The following is a 14,365-nucleotide window of genomic DNA, read 5'->3' on the forward strand; positions in this document are numbered from 1 at the left end:
GATCCAGCTGTTTTTTTTAACTTGCTTCTGAGCCACCACAAAATGTACCTCTACAAAATCTGACAATATTAGAGCAGTTCATACATGTAGCATGGAAAGCAGCCATCAAAATTATACCTGCACATGGATGTATCCAGCTGTTTTTTTAACTTGTTTCTGAGCCACCACAAAATGTACCATTATCAAAATCAGACAATATGTGGAGCAGTTCATACATGTAGCATGGAAAGCAGCCATCAAAATTATACCTGCACATGGATTGATCCAGCTGTTTTTTAACTTGCTTCTGAGCCACCACAAAATGTACCTTTATCAAAATCTGACAACATGTGGAGCAGTTCATACATGTAGCATGGAAAGCAGCCATCAAAATTATACCTGCACAGGGATGGATCCAGCTGTTTTTTTTAACTTGCTTCTGAGCCACCACAAAATGTACCATTATCAAAATCAGACAATATGTGGAGCAGTTCATACATGTAGCATGGAAAGCAGCCATCAAAATTATACCTGCACATGGATTGATCCAGCTGTTTTTTTTAACTTGCTTCTGAGCCACCACAAAATGTACCTTTATCAAAATCTGACAATATTTCAAATAGATAATGGACAAGAATCAATGACCAATCAGATTACAGTTTGCAGCTCTTTTGAAATTAAATCTGAGGTTTCACAGAGCAGATTTTTCAGGTTTACACTCACATACACAATAGACATGCAATCTTCATTTCATCATTCTCCTGAGATATGGACAAATTACAATACAACACAATCAAGTCCACAAAATTTTATAAAAAGCAAACAATATTTATTTTTCCGATGATTGAATCCCCAATGTAACCATGGTAACCTGTGAGCTTCATGACTGTGCTGCAGGTAGTTTTCAAGACATTAGCAGATCTGATCCACACACCCATGGTACCATAACCAAGAAACCACAGAAAACCAATCAGTATATAATGAATCCCTTCTTTTCAAGAAGTGGGGGGGGGAGAGGGGCACATAATACATGTGATAGGATCTGACAGGTCCCAAGTATATTAAAACTGACAGGACAAATAGGTATCGTTGGCCATCGACAGGGCAGGAATTACGCGTTAATAAGGCACACATCCAGCACACAAAACACAGCTCTGCACGTTGGACATGGAGATTTACCCCCTAACCAAGTCTGGGGGTGCTGCTGATTTTGGCGACTAGCAAACCACTTGCCCATACACTCTAGACACCACATAGGTCTGCAGTAACAATTCTGGCATTCTTCTCCATCACACTGCTTCTGTAAGGTCACATCTGCTGGCTTCTGCATACAGCCAATGCACTGCTCTACCTCCTGTTGAAAGAAGACCCAACAGTTACACAGCAGTAATGTACTTAGATACCAGATAAAAATAACAGATAGGCAGATACTGTCATGACAGCTACACGATATGGTTGACTCAGCTGACTGATAACCATAACAGACAACCAATATACTTCCAATGCCTTTACAAAACTATTGTGGATTAAGCTGACAGATACAGTAATTAAGCTAAAATAACGTCATTACAGTTAGATCAATGGTTAAAAAACGGATTTTTAAGTTAAAGATCGGAAGCCAGGACTATAAGGAACGGAATTTCATTTCAACATGGAAGAATATCATGTCTGACTGTGCATCATTGACTTAGCAGGCAGATAAGCATAACACATCATTTTAGCAAAGATACTGCCATGTTAGTTACACAACTGTAGCTGACTTAGTGGGTACATTAGCACAATTAATTAACACATCATTTTAAGCAAAGATACTGCCATGATAGTCACACAACTGTCATTGACTCAGCTGGCATATCAGCATATCACACCAATTTAAGCAAATATACTGTCACGATAGTTACACAACTGCCACTGATCCAGTGGGCATATCAGCATATCACACCATTTTGAAGCAAAGATACTGTCACGATAGTTACACAACTGTCGTGACTCAGCTGGCATATCAGCATATAACACCATTTTGAAGCAAAGATACTGTCATGATAGTTACACAACTGTATTTGACTAGGCTGGCATATCAGCAAATCACACCATTTTAAGAAAAGATACTGCACTATAGTTACACAGCTGTTGTTGACTCAGCTGGCATATCAGCATATCACACCATTTTAAGCAAAGATACTGCCATGATAGTTAGACAACTGTTGTTGACTCAGCCGACATATCTGCAAAACTCACCATTTTAAGCAAAGATACTGCCATGATAGTTACACAAAACTGTCGTTGACTCAGCTGGCATATCAGCAAAACTCACCATTTTAAGTAAAGATACTGCCATAATAGTTACACAACTGTTGTTGACTCAGCCGGCATATCAGCACATCACACCACTTTAAGCAAAGATACTGCCATGATAGTTAGACAAGCGTAGATGACTTAGCAGGTAGATAAGCATGACAGATACTACACGGATACTGTGTACTGCCATGATACTACACAGATACGGTGTACTGCCATGATACTACACAGATACGGTGTACTGCCATGATACTACACTGATAATGTATACTGCCACGATGCCTTGCAAACATGGGTACAGAGCCCCAGCAGAAGTGTTTAAAAGCGGCCTCTGACCCTGAGACATGCATGTACATGCAAAGGGGGTCACAGTTGTATAATTTGTTATGACACACCACCGTGAAGACAAATTATGGCTGAATTAAGCCATGCTAACACCAAGCCATGCTTACCGTTTGTAACACCAACATGATAGCTTGTGAAATGCCAGCTGCCAGACCAAAATACAAGACACTACCCTTGAGCAAATCCGTCTGAAGTTTGTAAACTATAAATATCAGTCCCATTTAATAGATCACATGCCATGATGCAAGGAAACTGTGGCAGACTGGTTTAAGAAAAGCTGGATGTTCCAGTGATGACCACATCAGATTGATGTACTCTGCACATGTATGTATAAGTATTAATTCTACAGACAGGACTAAACATACCACATTTTCGTTTAGTTGTACTGTGCTGTTGGACCTGATCTGGCTGCGGAACGCATCAAGAAATTTGTCACTGAGTGTCTGTTGTATCACAATATTTTGAGCATTCCTCACAGGTGTTGTGAGCTTCAACCTTAGATCGTTATACTCCATGGAATTTAATCTGAAATCAACAGAGAGGAAAGTCCAAATATAAGCGACTTTGTTAAGTGAGATATTTATTTATTTGATTGGTGTTTTACGCCGTACTCAAGAATATTTCACTTTTACGATGGCGGCCAGCATTATGGTGGGTGGAAACCGGGCACAGCCTGGGGGAAACCCACGACCATTCGCAGGTTGCTGACAGACCTCCCCACGTACGGCCGGAGAGGAAGCCAGCATGAACTGGACTTGAACTCACAGCAACCGCATTGGTGAGAGACTCCTGGGTCATTACACTGCGCTAGCGTGCTAACCGACTGAGCCACGGAGGCCCCACTTTGTTAAATGAACACAAAGGTATGTGTACATATATAAATTAACACATGTATATATTAACTAGATTGTTGCTTAACACCTACACATGTAAACATATTTATTGATATTTTTCTACATACTCAACTGATCATTGATTATAACAAATGTTCTCTCCAATCACATCACAAAACCTGTTTGATAACATTAAAGTGAAAGACAGCACTTGACTAATATTTATGTCCACTGAAAGACTGCCATTCAAAGTATCATAAACCGGCATTAAAGATCTTTTAAAAGTTTTTCCAACCCAGTAAAAGTTTAGTGAAACTTGATCTTGTCACAGCTTCAGCGCATCTCCATTATCGAGAACAAGGTGACGTCACGTTTACTCTAGCTCTCTAACGTCAAAGTAATTTCTGTGTTATAGTCAAAGCAGTTGTCTTTGGCAGATACAAGTTGTGGACTTCGGTGATGAAGGTCCAAGTGATATTTCTTCCCCTGCTTGAACTGTTGATACAGTAAGCCTGCCATATCACATTTACAGTTTAAAGTAGTCTGCAGATGCACAGCCGGGGTGTTCCTGGTTCAGGTTGTAGCCTCCAGAGGGGTTGTGCTGGTGATTTTGACCACTATTAAATATTTACAAAATTACAATTGTTACAAAAGGATTGTTGTTCAATTAGATTCATGCTTAGTTCTGAAACAAATGGAAATAAACCTTGGCAACACTGAGGCTGATCAAGGAATTCAACAGTCGCTGAATTTTATGCTTTAATTTTGTGGTGTTGGCTTTTTAGACCAGAGAAGCGCTGACCCAATTATTGCCAACGTCAAAAAACATCTTGAACATGGCGTTTCAATAATTTTACTGTATTTTATCCAAGAAATTAGAAAAAAAAAAACCATCCCTTGTATGCTAGGAAGATGAAGGAGGGAAATTTTAGTTCTTCATTTGTAATAAATTCAGAGGGAAAAATATATGATAAGATTTAATTCATTTTAAGCGTTATCCTGTGAGATGCCATCTTCTCATTCCTATCAACCTTCGACATCCCTAATGAAGTTTTCACTGACTCTGATATTTGTTATTTAGAAATTGCTGACTAAATGGTAAATAAACGACAAAAAATTTATTTGTATAATTTGAACAGCGAGTCTAAGAAGAAGGTCTAAGGTCTACTGGGGAGATGAATGCGGTTTTGGCCGAGACAGTATGCTACTGTCTAACATAATTTGTGATACCATCGTTGAATATTTCACTGCTTGAAAATCAACTAATTTTACATCTGTGGTGGTCCATAAATCATACTGATCTGTCGCACAACGCTGTTTGAAATAGCCCCTTTGGCTATACGTAAATTAATCGTTGTAAACGAGTTCAAAAAGATGTCTTATGCAGCAGTTTTGAGTTATCATGTCACTTGATGGAGTGAATGAGTAAAGGCTACGTCACAGCTTAGGCCAGGCAATCAAATAACCAAGTGTTTGATTGGACAAAATTCTCAAGATGTCTGCCTCAATTCACACCAGCCATTTGTGCAGTATTGTCATTTTGATCTACATCTTATTCGGTTAAATTGCATTAAAATAATAAAGTATGACACTTTTTAGAAAGCCTGAGTGTCCTGCTTCTGATTGAAATATGTTTTAGCCAGGTGCTGTTTTGTGCTTTAACGGATAGGTGGGCAATTTGTCTCAACAACAGAAGCTTCCGAGTTTTTCCTGAAGATTTACATGTTGGGCAATCCTTACATAATAAACACTGATAAATTTATGACCACTAAACTGAGTAGATCTTTGATAAATTATATACCACAGGCTCAACTTGTCTTAAAATCCATTAGTGGTGATGTGGCTAACGTTGATTGGCTTACATGACTTTCCATTTGCACACAGTTATGCATTTTGATTAGTCGAACAGTTTGGGTGGTACTGAACTGACGTGAAGACCTAGTGAATTCAGATATTTGTCATCGTACAGTTTACCTAACAGCTCCTGCATTGTGTGTGAATGTTTTGATAATGTGACTGCAGAGAAGTGAAATAAGAGGAATACATAAAAATATTATAAATGTATGAAAAGAACAGTTGGCATGTCTCAGACTATGTACCTAATAGCATTAGATCTCTAAGATCAACCACACGCAGTGCAGCCACTATTCATGCATGTAATTATAATTTATTTGATTATTGTTTAACACTTTTCTCAATAATTTTTCACATGTACTATGACAGTGGGTCTTATGGTTGGAGGAAACCGGAGTGCTTGAGATAAACCAGAGGCCATTGGCAAGTTGCTGACCAACTTTCCCCTACGTGACATGAAGATATATATATACACACCATATTGGCTGAAGACAAGCGGTCACCAGTGATCGCATGACATGATCACCTTAACTAGCTTCGTGGACCACCTATTGTCACTAGGCTCCACAATCAGTGTGAGAATGTACAAATTCTCCTACCAGGACCAGTTTTGAATAAGCACCTTGCGTGTCCCACTGACTGAAAGACAAGCACTTATAACCATCAACCACTAGCACAACTAGTACCAGTATACTATGGCCTGCATGTATTTGTTTTATTTATTTATTTGATTGGTGCTTTAGACCATACTCAAGAATATTTCACTTATACGTCAACGGCCAGCATTATGGTGAGAGGAAACCGGGCACAGCCCGGAGAAACCTACGACCATCCGTAAGTTGCTGGAAGACCTTCCCACGTATGGCCTGAGAGGAAGCCAGCATGAGCTGAACTTAAACTCACAGCAACGACATTGGTGTATTTGTTTTATGTATCATTTGTAATATATGAGCTACTATTTTAACATTACTAAGTTGCACTTCACAAAGTAATTCCCAACTCCTAACTGAAATGTACAACACATTTGGTTACCTTATGCTAAATGGTTTCACATGTTCATTGATGGATGCCACAGTAATGTTTAAATACTGGATGTTCATTCCCCCATCATAACTGATATCATGTTCCTCACTACCTGCCAGAGTCAAATGAATATCATTCTGATGGGCAACATAAACAGTGTACGTGGAGGTCTTGAGGACCCAGGAGTCAGTCACATATACTCTCCTACTCGCTACACCGGACATGAATTGTCAAAACGACGGAACTCCACATTAATTGATGAGGCTACAGCACGCCAGGAATTATCATTGCTGAGATGCGCAAGCTGCCTGGCTATGGGATGGTTCGACCATTTGTCCCTGGACCAATAATAGCACAACACCACCACACACAAAGGGATGAGCGCAGCCTGTAACAGGTACAGTTTCCAGTACAGGTGCACTTGCCATGGAAAATACAGCTTCAGGTGAGGCGAAAATGACATCATAGCCAGGTAATATCCTGAAAAAGGAAAAAAAATATAAATAAATACTGGTACCGGTACTATGAATAAAGTGAGTTTTATGAAATCTTCAATTTGTGTTTTTTGAATTGTGTGTTTTAAGTCTTTATGGGATACAGACATACCTATGTGACTAACATCTATTAACTGTTGGGTATTGAGGGTTCATGCCATTTATTTATTTATTTATTGTTTGGCAAAGCAATAAACATAATACTTATAAGGCTTGATCTATCATTATGGGATGCATAACCATCTGTTCCTTTAACTTAACCTACAGCTATTCTTTCAGTGACATGATGGTGATATCACAAGAGAAAAACTTGGGGTACCGGTTTGTACATTAGATACATTTTGTGAGCGTGTATATATATATATATATATATATATATATATATATATATATATAAACAACTGAGCCTTTCTACATCTCTGTATTCCGACTGCAGCTTCGAACGTCTTGTTCTTATAAAGGAACGGAGTATAACAGTTCGTCAGGCTATGTAAAGGTGAGAAAGGCTCAAGCTTTTGTTTGTTTGTTTTTGTTTTTTTTCATTCTATCGTCCAGCCACATCAGAAAAATGATGTCGGTTGCGGCAGATGTGTTGATGTTGTGAGGAGAATGAATATACTCCATACTACGCAAGCAAACGGAACAAAATATCTGAAAAAATGCAAACTCGTCATTGAGAGTTATCTTTCCCTACATGTTGTGGCGAGTAAGCAGCAACACATTATAGGAAGTAAATAGGCTATCGATGTAATTTGTATAATTATAAATTATTTCGCAAAGTTTCCATGATTTAGGACCATTCTTGGTGTAGTCTGGGGTATTGTATAATGTTTTGCCTTTTGGGGTAATTTGTTGAACGCTTACACTACATTGCCACCACGTGTCACAACGACAGCATTCAGTGCATTGAGCTGAATGCCTGAATCTATAGTCTACCTCAGTACTATGTCCTGTCTTTTAATCTTACATGTAAATATATATATGCATATACACAGCTTATACATTACCTAGGGGCAAAAGGGAATGGATCATCAGTGTGGCAGTTGAACGTCTGATATGGTAATAAATAAAGTGCATATCCTCACTCCCCAGCCACTGAGACAGAAGATTCTGTACAGTGAGTCCAGCGGACGCGATCTCAGTTGGGGGAACGACAACACACGCGCAAAAACATAAGTAGCCTATCGTAAACAGGGAGTCGAAACCGATTTCAGACAGCTGAGATGCTGCCATTGTCATCAATTACAGTCTAATGTCAGAAAACCAAATAAATATATGCCTGCCTAGCCGGCCCAGCTCTTGGTGTGATCATGGAGCCGGTACTAGACGACAACGTTTTGTCTGCAGACAGTAGGCGTGGGTCCCTACACAGCAGAAAGACCGTCCGCTAGCTGGCTTGTGAAACGTATCTACGCCTATGTAGACAATCGAATGTGAACGTGTGTACATACTATAGTAAGCTCATTATTGATTGCGAGTTTGCATAAATCAGAGTCAAGCCAAACCGAGCCAAGCCACCGCATGTCTATTTACGCACAGTTTTACGTGTGCCCATGCACGTACGTCATGTAGGCCCTAGCTCATGACATGTAAGCACGTAGACTTGTTTTGGCTTAGCCACGTCACTTGTGTCCTCACGCGGAACTATATAATCAACATTCATCAATAAAATTATTTTTGGTCATGGTTAGAATCATGTTGTACATACTCTAGATGAAGAGAATACATGTGTATAAAGTATTAGTTAGTATAAAGTATTATTAGAGACAAATGTTGACACTTCCTGCATTATCACCGTGACCCCAGTGACTACGGTGTTGTTCAAGATTTGTGTACAAAATTTGCTATTGTTGACAATGATCTAAAGCCAAAGATACTAAGCGACGCATGCGCTGTAAGGAGCATGGGTATTTTAAGGTCTATTGGGTATTTTTGAGCGTGCGCACATGCCATATTTGGTCACCTTTCATGGGGCTTAAAATCAAACTGTGACGTAATGTCAAAGAGAGAATTAATCTACCGTATTTGATAAAAAGATAAAAAGGTTTAAAAAGCTTTTGTGCTGCATGTCATGTTATTAATTTTTTCCTTAGACTGATTTCTCCTTTTTTGGATGAAAGTTGGACATATATCCCAAAACACCAGTATTTGGGATCATCTATACGCGTGTAGCAGGATTGGTGGCTGGGGTATTCTGTGAAACGAGGCCTTCGATTCGTGTGCTAGAAGTTCAACAATAATGTTCAAAAAAAAACCTACAGTAGTGTATCATTTTTATGTATCAGAACGTCTATTTTCAGTTTTTCCTTGAATGTCCTAATTCGTTTTGTTTGCGTTAAATGGTCGTGAAAGGAAATCATGTACCCAGAACAGGAAGTTATAACTTCCACTCCTATCTTTAGGCCATATCAAGGTCAGTCATTGGATATCTTTTTCCGGCACTTGGATATCTTTTTCCAATTATTAGATATCCTTTTCCAATAATTGGACATCTTTTTCAAGCAGTATTACCAGTACGAATAGAGATAAATGGATATAGAATACGGTAGCCAGTAATCACCGTTACATGTATCTCAGTAACGACCAGATTAAAACACAGGTTATGTTTCAGAAATATTTTCCGCCAGTTTCAAGATATATGTTTCTACCACATTCCCTAAATAACTGCTCAATGAATGCAAATTAAGTATGTTATATGACCTACACATGGTGTGATTAAAAATTAACTTGAACACGTTGACCAAAGGAGTAAACACGGCTGTGATAGGTTAGACAGTGGTTACATGTAAAGCAAAGATGTCCCCCTTTGCAAGGGGGGGATGTTCCCCCTTTGTGATGTCCCACACACACCAAGTACTGAATAAGCCAACGTATACATGTATTTATCACCACCCGGTTTCCGTCGTAAAAGTGAAATAATCTTCAGTACGGTGTAAAACACCAATTAAATAAATATTTATCACCAAAATGGGCATAGTACTGTAAACAGTTGCTCGAATGTCCTGGGTACTGGACCCGCTGATTGAAATTGTTTATCCCCTGTCCCCTGAGAGTTATCTCGTGAGTGTGAACGGATATTAATATTGAGCAGGCTTGCAGCTACAGTGTGCCGAGTAGTATACCGACAAACGTTCTGTATATATTCACTCCACCACAGGCACCCATCCACTGTGGATCTAAAATCATATTCCAGCCATAGTCATCCTGACGTATCTGCTTCGACCATTTGAGGAGGCTATACGTAACATAATTTGCAGTGAAATCTTCTCTCGAAATCATTTGTCCAAGTTATCTTGTCCGTCTGGACGTATGGTGAGCAGGTTTGCAGCCACAGTGCTCAAGGAAGTTGTGCAACCGTATTCCAGCAATAGTCATTCTAACGTATGGCTGCATCGACCATTTTAATCATAATGACTTTTGTTAAATGTCTTCGTGGCAGAAGTATTTCTTTAATGTATTTATACATTAAAGCAAGTATTTATGCAATTGGTAACAGCAATCCAGTGTGTACATCGGCTGACATACTCCTTGTAACACATGGCATGTATGTCTATACATTTGCTCAACTCGGTGTGGCGTAATGACCCAGGAGCCTCTCACCAATGTGGTCGCTGCGAGTTCAAGACCAGCTTATGCTGGCTTCCTCTCCGGCCGTAAGTGGGAAGGTCTGTCAGCAACCTGCGGATGGTGGTGGGTTTCGCCCCGGGCTCTGCCCGGTTTCCAGCCACTATAATGTTGGCCGCCGTCGTTTAAGTGAAATATTCTTGAGAAAGGCGTAAAACACCAATCAAAAAAATAAATAAATAAACAACTTGGTGTGTCGAAGAAGGGGAGGGGACTGGGGAAATTGTGTTGTGAAGTGTTATTACTGTTTACGGGTAATTCAATTCGGAATTCTCTGGAATCACTTTTTAGGGGTGAGATTTCAATCCGGCCAAACTGTAAAACTGTTTTGCATGGATCCAGATACTTACTTTTGGTGGATTTTGAGTCATCGTATCACCCTTGGCATTGCCAACATTTACTCTCTCCTCGAGCCATCAGCCCTGGCCCATCCGAAAGTCTATTTTCAAGACATTCCCAAGCCGTGGTAGGTGAATTCTCTTTTATTTGCGTTTTACATCATATCATTGAAGCTTTTTTTTTTTCCAGTTCTGTGATCGTGAGTATGGTTAACATCAGAAGAAACAAAGTTCAGCCCGGAGGTAACATCGAACCTTGTTATCTACCTGACAAACATGCTGACGTTGATCTTAGCTAAATAAGCAAGGCCTGACTTCATACACTTGACTTCGTCTCTGCAGGGTTCACTGTGCTAGTCAAACTGTTTATATTCAAGCCATAAAGGAATACGTGCCTTTCGGTGTTCAGTGCTTTGTTGATGGCCTCCAATATCACGACGATGAATGCACGACTACCCAGTGCTTTGTTGATGACCTCCAACATGACGACGATGAATGCACGACTACCTTAATGTGTATGTTTTCGTCACTCTCTACAACTCAGCCTGTGTGTCTTGCCACTGAATCCCTAGAAACTGACGGCACTTATTCATGACACATTTCAATCTGATTCACAGAAGTACCATACAGTTTGATTTCAAAAATGTTCTGTCATTTCTTTTCGGACAAGCTGAAATATAGCTGATGTTATGATCAGTAGGCATGTCGTTCCTAGAGGAGACCACTCAGAAATGTGGCCTCTTTTTGTTAACATACACGGCTAAGCTGATAGGAATAGTTTTACATAGTGAGAAAAAAAGAGTACATTATCGTACAATTACATTGAGAAAGGGGGCACCTGTTTATCAGTTTAGCTTTCTAATGAATGTCTATTAAAGACACTGTAATATATTCACAATGGATCATATACCAACATTACATGGAAAAGTATAGTATCCTTTGCATTGCTGATAGCAAAACGAATATTTTAACTTGGCTACACCGAATACCGCGGACGCCCTTGCGTCATTTCACAGACGATCTGTCACTGTGAGCAGGTTGGCAATCAAGCTAAGCGACAGGGGGATGATATCCAATCTAGTTCCAAGGGGCCCTTTGATTCACATGATGTAAGAGAAAATATTAAATGATGTTAAAGGGGACATCTGATGAGGAGTTGTCTACCCTGGACCATACTCTCCAGTCATGTGTGGCACGCCGATATTCCGTTTCTAGATGCATACTAAGGTTCACAGTGTCCCAAATATCATTTTGTTCTTTGCCGTAGGCTTACACTGGAAGTCGATCAGCCTGGTTAGGAAAAGCTAATTGTGCATCTCATGGGAGGTAATTTGCGCAAAGGTCCTCGGTTATAACAGAACCACGGTTTTCTTTGTTACTGAAATTATGGGCCTATGTGTAACCAGTGATTGGGCGTGCCATACTAGTTCATGCCATACTAGTTCATGCATTACATTGTTAGGAGATTTGTACACCACGGTACTGCCATGACTTCACATATGTAATATACAAGACACGTTCTAATAGTTACTGGGCCATTTCGTGCTTTGGCATAGAGCTCTGCTTTTACTCTACATAACGACGCAGATTTTAATGAGTTTAGGCCTGTTCCGCATGCGCCTATCTTAATCCCAGCTTCCGGCAAGAGGGTTATGTTTTCCTCTTTCTTTGTATGTTTGTTTGTCAGAATGTTTTTGGTGGAATTATTTGTCTTTCTTTGTATGTTTGTTTGTCAGATTTTTCAGCGGAAAGAATCATGGACGGTTTTGAAAACAGGAATTGTGCACAACCTGACAATGGCACATGCACCACTAAATTTTGGCTGTGCATCAAATGATGTACATCTGGATCTGAATCCAGGAATTGCGGAATCCGGATTCTTCATCATTGTGAGATAGGAGGCAAATACAGAGTATTGTCCCTTTGTCTGTAGGAGATGATTTGTAAATTTGCCGTGGCGGCGGTTTGTGCGTTCAGAGTGCATTCTAGATATTTCTTTATTTGATTGCTGTTACACTTGACAGAAAATTTATGTTGGATCTCATAGCCCATCAAGATAAGCTTAAAGTGAGGCGAGGTGTTTGATTATATCCTGTTATCATTCTACCGATACTATATGATTATTCATGCATACGTGTAAACGTTGCAGCGCAGATTACTATACATAATACTGGGTATGTATTTATGGTGAGCTGTGATAAATAAAAAAAATTTAAAAAAATAAAAAAAAAAAAATGGCGGCGCTGGCATTATCGCATGTCAGATCATAATTGTATATCTCCCCAGTGGTATAAACGAATAAGTATACAGGCTGTACCCTCAGTATTTTTTAGCGAGACAGTCTAGTTTGTAGTCTGCGGAGTATATTCTCTCTAGACTTACCTGATTGTCAGTATAGATATTTCCCTTAAGGATTCAGCCACCTTTCTTACGTCAGATATCAATCGCAACAGGGAGTTCATTTCCGAAAACATCAGTTTCCAGACAAACAGAACAGAAAACAAGGCATTTGCTTACATGCGGTTTTATAATGACATATTTTTGGATTTATTTGATTGGTGTTTAACGCCATGCGCCGTAGCAAAGGAATTCACTTATAAGACAGCGTTCTAGTTGAAATTGGAGTGCCAGGCACAAACCACCCTTCGCCAGGTACCTGACAAATCTGCTGACTTAAAGCTGCAGCCGAAACTGTACAAAAGGTCTGCTAAGAAGGGAAAGCGGACAGTCATCGTTGCTAAAACTGTCATCGAGGCCTGTTCCACTATCTCTGGAATCTTCGTCTTCTGCCAGAAAGGACGATTTTCCCTTGGTTTAAAAAATAATCGATCAATGGGGAAAAGCTATTGTCTTCCTCTGCATCATCACATTGCTTAAGTGGACTGCGGAAATTGAAAGAGTCGTCATCAAAGGGTTTCTTGGCCAGTAAAGATGCCATGATAGATATGTTTGTTGAACTGTTGGCTTCAGTAAATACTGGGACTTAAGTTGAGTTTTTTTTTTTTTATTTACTGGTTTAAGGGCCACTTTCCTGGCGGATATCGTGGCCCATCAAATCAGTGTTTTATTTATTTATTTTTTTTAACACATGAATATTTTGGTTACATAACAGCAGTGCGTTGGTATACTATTTACATATGTACATGAGTCAATTAGTGGGATTAAGCTCTTTGTGGTAGCATGTTATAGCTTATTGTATAGGTTCAAATGCTGCCATGGTCATTTAACAGAAAGGGGATAAATAGTAAGCTATTTACAGAGATTAACGTTATCTTTACATTAGAAATACATAGATCTGCATTATAGAATTACAATGAGTTGCCTATACAGAAATTTACACAGAGAGAAAACAACAGTAGTGCTTTTATTTATTGGTTAACAGTTTGTTCTCTTGCTTCCTCCTTTGTGGCGTGGAGTTAAGGAGCTCCCGCCACTTATACCGGACGCCGTCCAGGAAAAACCAGCGTACTGGAAACCTGTGCCTGTAACAGGTGCGACAAGTATAAATGAGGAGCAAGGATGTCAGGCCTCATCCACTTAGTTGAAGCAAGAGATAGTCCTATTGTCATGATGTCTT

The 14,365-nt window shown here is 39.5% G+C and overlaps 1 protein-coding gene across 1 annotated transcript; it reads right to left on the reverse strand.

Moving 5' to 3' along the window:
- Positions 1-989: 989 nt before the first annotated feature.
- On the reverse strand, positions 990-8,286 carry LOC135468872 (E3 ubiquitin-protein ligase TM129-like). The gene is given in 5 exon segments (XM_064747331.1): positions 990-1,333; positions 2,988-3,147; positions 6,342-6,561; positions 6,564-6,812; positions 7,834-8,286. Coding segments are annotated over 5 exon segments (1,104 nt in total). The 5' UTR covers positions 8,066-8,286; the 3' UTR covers positions 990-1,090.
- Positions 8,287-14,365: the final 6,079 nt, after the last annotated feature.

The sequence above is a fragment of the Liolophura sinensis genome, chromosome 6 (genome assembly GCF_032854445.1).
Source record: "Liolophura sinensis isolate JHLJ2023 chromosome 6, CUHK_Ljap_v2, whole genome shotgun sequence".
NCBI lineage: Eukaryota > Metazoa > Mollusca > Polyplacophora > Chitonida > Chitonidae > Liolophura > Liolophura sinensis.